The sequence below is a fragment of the Apium graveolens genome, chromosome 11, assembly GCF_009905375.1.
Source record: "Apium graveolens cultivar Ventura chromosome 11, ASM990537v1, whole genome shotgun sequence".
NCBI lineage: Eukaryota > Viridiplantae > Streptophyta > Magnoliopsida > Apiales > Apiaceae > Apium > Apium graveolens.
The window spans coordinates 9,260,733-9,266,964 of record NC_133657.1 but is presented as its reverse complement, the minus strand read 5'-3'; the positions used below and the strand labels follow the sequence as shown (position 1 = coordinate 9,266,964).

Below are 6,232 nucleotides of genomic sequence, written 5' to 3'. Positions count from 1 at the left end.
CACAACTTGCTTAAAACTGTCAAAGGAATATAAGCTACATAATTGGTTATGAAAAAAAGACTGCAAAAAAAAGCATGGAAAAAAAATCCGCAGTCCTTCCCCTAAAAGAGTTCTCTTCAAGAAGTTTGCAATATCGAGCAAGAAAGAACATGTGGAATAGAAAGGCCAGATCTGATCATATGAAATCAAACATGATATAAATAGTCAGTGAGTAATAATAAGCCATAAAGCTGTTACACACAAGGCATAACTTGAAAGATACATCTAGTAGATGTATTTAGTTTAATTACCAATTTTACCTCTGTCAGTACTAACGTTAACGGTGATTTTGGATGGCAAATGGCTGAAGGGGTGCAAACTGAACGGATACTTAAAATTTGGGGTGCAAATTGTCAACAAACGTAGTTTGGGACCATAGTGAGAAAACACCCAAAGATATGGGTGCAAACTGCAATTTACTCTTATGAATATATTTTCTAAGCATGTTCGATACAAGTATATTAAAAGTTAAGATTGTTGCATTATTTTATGAATAATTTTGATTTATACAGTTACAATCCATTGTCTTTAGTAGGGGTGCACACGGGTTGACAAAATCGATCAAACCGACCCAACCCAACCCTATTTTCGGCCGATTAAACCGAACCGTTATAACCCGATATTAGGTTGGGTTAAAAATATGTTAACCCGAATTTAATGGGTTGGGTATGAGTTTTAAGTTATTTTTAACCAACCCAACCCGAATTTTTAATTTATTCGTATAAATATATACTATGTATATCTATATTTTATACTTCTTGTATTAATATATTGTTCAATTTCAAACTAAATTTGTTGCATATCAATTATAGTCAATTATATAATTTATTTTTCATACACCATTAGAGATCCTATGTACTTTTTTTGTGTATAAAACATATTTTATTACAAATAAACCCAAGAGTTTATCGTGGAGTAATGCTATGTATCTCGAAAGATATCTAAAAAATGTTCTCGAATGACACATAACATGCTCTTGTTTATGGATTCGTATGTCTGCACAAGTAATCTTATATCATAAATATATTTTTTTATCAACTATATATTTTGAATAACTTTTAACAAACCGTTCAACCTAACCCAAACCGAACCAAACCGATGAGTAAAGGATAGGGTTGGGTTGCATTTTTATTTTTTATGGGTCGGGTTGTAAATTTTCAAACCGATTTAATTGGGTCGGGTTACTAAAATCGCTCTAAGCTACCCAATCCGACCCATGTGCACCCCTAGTCTTTAGAAATGTTTGGATGGTTGATGGACCAACGAAGGGCAGAGACTAAAAAACTTCTAATGTGCGCTAAAAACTTCTAAAAACTTCTTTTGAAGAGTAGCAAATAGAATTTTAATTGATCAATTTTGTAAATGACTTGTAATTTTAATGAAAAGTTGTGTTTTTTATTTTGGAAAATTTATTTAAAAATCCCTCAACTAAAATTTTTTATTGTCTAATTCTGCAATCTATAATTTTAAATTTATCGATTCCTAAACATTTCAAAATTTCTTATTTGTATTTCCAGCTTAGCAAAAACTAACAGGCTTTGGGGTAAATTAATTTTAAGAGTTAAAGTATTGAAAGTAATTTTTTTTCAGGGACCTCAACCAAAAATGGCTTATAATTTAGGAAATAATGAATTAATTTCCCTCTTTATTTCAAATTAGATTAAATCCATTGAAAAAGGATAGTACGTTAATTTGGGATTTTGTTTATCATTACCCATCCGATATTAATTTAAACTACATTTATAGTCTCACCGATGATAATTTGAACCAAACTAAGGGACTCGCTCTGATTTGAATTTGAATTTATTTTTGATAAATTTTTTATCAGATTTGATTTTGATCCATTCCAAAATGCAATTAACTAAAAATTTCAAAATCAGATTAATTTTACAATTCAAATCCAGTCTGAAACTTATAAATGTATGCATCTATTATTATACACATAACTAATAAATTTATTTTTTTAAAAATCTGTTTTCAAAATGATATTATTTAAATTCAAATATAAATTACTTCCCCGACAAAAATAAATAAATTACTTCATTTATTTAATTATTATATTCATTTTGTCAAAATTATTGTTATTATTATATAATATTCTCTCTATCCAACTTAATTCTAATTTTTTGACATTTGGGATTAGGGAAAGCGAAGAGAAGGGAAGAAGATGGATGTAAAGTGGTGGTTTCTGTTAAAATTAATAAGTAAATTAAAATATTGAAAAATGAATAAAATCTTCCTTTTAAAAAGTGTAAAAATGAAATGAATGGGATAGTGATTATGAATTTGAGCAATATTATATACTCAAAAAAATATCCCAAAAACAATTTCAAAGTAACATGTATTATTTTTTAATTCATAAAATTTATAATAATACACACAGAATATATTTTATTTATAACTAAGTATTCAATAACACGTTAATAATTTGTCATTCAAAAATAATTTTAAAATGTTTTCAAAACTATAACATTTCTCCATAAATTTTGTTAACTCAAATTTCAAAATAGACAAACGAGTTTAATCAATGTAAAACCCGACCCGCTAATTGATAAATGAAGAAAGTCTCGCGCTCTCATTCTCCATCTCTCTCTGTTGTGTAAGAAAAACAAGTATACAATACAAGCAAAAATATACACAGATTATACATACATACATGAAATGATAGAGGCTGAACTAGCTAAACTCATATTGGTGGAGGCCGTTATTCTACTCGCTCTTTCTTACAAAACTGTAATTCGAAAGCCTATTAAACGAGCTTTGAATCGCCTTATAAATGTTCAAAATCCTTATATTTTACGAGTTGTGTTCATCATTGGCTCCTTATTTCTGGCTCTCTCAATCTTCTCTCTTATTATAATTCATCTCCGTTCGATTCGCGAAGCTTCTATAGATGACCAGCTTATTCGATTCCATAAATTGCTCCAAGCTTCTCTATTAGGTAGTTCCTCGATCCCAATCTAATTATATGTTGTTAATTACTTGATTTTTCACATGTTTTAATTACCGTCGGTTGTTAAGTAAATTTATATCGTGAATTTATGCATCTATTGAATGGATCATGTATGCTTAATTTTGTTTCGGATTTTTTGTTGACATACGGTTAAAGGGTCATTTGTCGAATTAGAACATATAGGCTGATTTCCGAATTCCGAATGAGCTGAATGAATTGTTTGTAGTACTAAGTAAGCTGAATTAGTGAATTGCGGAACTATATGTAATGATCATATCTACTTATTTCTGGATTATGTTATCTAGAAGTTTAACAGTTGTTACTAATTGTACTGAAAGTTTTAAGGATTACAAATGGAGTTGAAAGTTGAAACTCGAAAGTATGATCAGCGCTAGTACGCTTAAGTACGTTGTAGGATTTTTCACCGCAGGGAGGTAAGTGTGCCCTTCTTTCCAGAAATGTGGAGCCGCGTGTTTTAGTATTTGGATGGTTATTTATGTTAGGTTTACATATATTGTTTATGCTAATATCAGGGTTGAGAAAGGAGGATATATGTACAATTATACTGAAAAATTAGGGGATTATTCATATTAAATAAGGGACTTTGTCTATTACAAATTTAGAGTCGTTTTTATTTTTTAAGATATATTTTATCCTGACTGAGTTGGAAATGTCCAAGTGTCTGACTCCAAAGTATTTAATATATTGTCTGAATGATTGAGCTCTTTCTCCGGTTACTAAATTTAGCCGACAGTGGTATTGAAAAAACTTTCTAAATGGTAAACTTCATTACAAGTTTGGAGATGATCACACGGGATTTCTTTTTTGCGTTTATTTCTTTTAAATAGCTTGAGTTTTTTTTATACACCTCTTTTAGCTACGACTACAAAAAATCGGGGCCTTCATGTGATGATTCATTTTATAGAATAAACCAAACAGGATATTTTTGTGGTTGGCAATTAATTTCTGTAAGCGAAACAAATATGATATTAAGGTGTGCATACCAATTTAAATGTTACAACAGATGTGGCCTTTCTTTATTAGGTGGTGTGATTAACAAGATGGTTACGTTCTCCAACTCTGATGTTGTTACAAATATAGTAGTCTTAGGCTCTGCTCTAATTTCTTAAGTTTGAAAGTTGCTTTCTAAGGGAGTGACAATAGTGAACAGTTTATGGGACTTTTTGCATGTAGAAAGTACAATTAAATTCTTCCTAATTCATTCCTTGATGTAATTGTGGGGTTAAGTGGATATCTTGAAATTGTGATATTGCTTGAGGAACATGTGTTGCATAGTTGTGTGATTTTTGCTATTGTACTTCTTGCTTTTTCTTTGAGAACCTGATATATAACCTTAGAGCTCCTGGAATAATTGTTTATCAATCATGTGATTTTTGGTGCTTGTTCATTCCAAGTATACAATTCCTGCACAGCCAAACTGGTCCTATCATTTAAGTAATCATTTTATTTATTGAGTTCTTGAGTATGCTAAGATTTTGATCATCTTCATTTTATCATTTATATTACAAGGAGCAATTTAGGATGTTGAAGTAAATACTTTTGAAAATTAAAGTTGGAATCATCATTTTTATCTACGAACACATGTCACACAAGATGATTAACTAGAAATATCTGGTAAATGTAAACAACTACTGCTGATCATTATAAATGATTATTGCCGAAAATGTGATATTTTTTTCATTTCCGTGCTTAGCATAAATAAAAGGAAGCATATGTTATGAGTATCTCTTATTGATGGTCGAAGATGATCTGCTTGTAGACCTGCTAGACTGCTACGGGTTAAATGCTCGAAGGAGCTTGTATCTTAGGCATCTCACTGAATTGTGCTATCTTGGTGTCATATCGTGCTAAATTGTAGTATAGAATGTTGCATCAATACCAAGGGGGGAATTTTATGCGTACTCTTTTACAGAATTACCTATCCATTTTTTTATTAGTTAGAACCTATTCAAGTTACGTAAGTCACCTATGAATCTTTTCAAACTTGAAATTCATGGCTAATATTATTTAGTTCAATTTTACAGGCATCTTGCTTTTTCTTTCAATGTTGATATACAAATTTCATCATCTAATGAGAGCAAGGACTTCACTTAATAAGATCTCGAAGGTTGAAGAAAAGCAACTCGAGGACTGGAAACATATCATTGCAGTACAAGCCCGTGAGTTAGAGAGCGAGATCGGTAAACTGAGAGCAGGGCTTGAGAAGCTGGAGTCTGAATATCTGAGAAAATCTAGTGAGGCTGAGGCCAGAGAAGCTGTCGTATCAGACCTTAAAAAACAGTCTGAAGGATTTAACCTTGAGTATGACCGTGCGCTCGAGTACAATCAAACCCTTCGTAACCAATTGCAGTCAATAGATCAGTCATTTTTAGAGGATAAACAAGAATCATCAAGTTGGACTGGTCTTAAAGATAGCATTATGAGAGATGGATTAAGTTTACTATCCCCATGGAGAATCCTTGAACCCAACAATGATAGATCAGAAGAATGTTCTGATAACAACTCCAGATGCTATCAGATTTCACTTTCTGGTACTTCTGTGCCGTCTTCACCAAGACATCGCCCCCGGAGACCAATCTATCAGCACTAGTTACCATATAGAACCATGTTATCCCCGAATTTCCAAACCAACACTCTTTTCCTAATCTACTGAAAGGCCTAGCTTGGTTCCGGTGAATTTAATCGGTATTGTAATTTGTTTGTGCATGATAACAATAATTCCCTCTGTTTGTTTGATTTGTGGTTTTGACTGTTGCACACATTCAATGTGTTTTGACCGGTTAGTTAAAAATATAATTTTAATTTTTTTTGTAAATAAAATATAAGTTGTCTACTTTTATTTATAAAAGAAAATTTTACAAATGATATTTTAAACTAACAGGTCAAAGGACGTTCAAACGTGTGTATAAGTCAAAATGACAAATAAAAAAAGACAGAGGGAGCATTATTCATGGATTTAACTTTGCCACCCAGTTACAAAACTAGAGATTTAACTTTGCCACCCAGTTACAAAACTAGTTCTCTTAACTCTAAATTTCAAATATATGAATAGAGTGTGCGCGCGCGCCAGTGCGAGCATTTTAAAATGGAAGTATCATAAAACTGACCATTGAGAAATCACACAATTTCTCTATTGACATTTTTCTAATATAGTTTATATGTTAATTAGTAATATCCATTGTTACATAAATTTCGCTGTAAATAAGAAAATTGAATTTA

The 6,232-nt window shown here is 31.2% G+C and overlaps 1 protein-coding gene across 1 annotated transcript; it reads left to right on the top strand.

The window, feature by feature from the left end:
- The first annotated feature begins 2,607 nt into the window (after positions 1-2,607).
- LOC141698645 (uncharacterized) lies at positions 2,608-5,774 on the top strand. Its single transcript, XM_074503416.1, has 2 exons — positions 2,608-2,980; positions 5,038-5,774. The coding sequence occupies exons 1-2, from the start codon at positions 2,701-2,703 to the stop codon at positions 5,601-5,603; spliced, it is 846 nt and encodes a 281-aa protein (XP_074359517.1). The 5' UTR covers positions 2,608-2,700; the 3' UTR covers positions 5,604-5,774.
- The last annotated feature ends 458 nt before the right edge of the window (positions 5,775-6,232 follow it).

Coding starts and splice junctions, on each gene's coding strand:
- LOC141698645 (XM_074503416.1), top strand. CDS start 2,701: ATGATAGAGGCTGAACTAGCTAAACTCATATTGGTGGAGGCCGTTATT. Junction 2,981..5,037: donor GCTCCAAGCTTCTCTATTAG/GTAGTTCCTCGA, acceptor TCAATTTTACAG/GCATCTTGCTTTTTCTTTCA.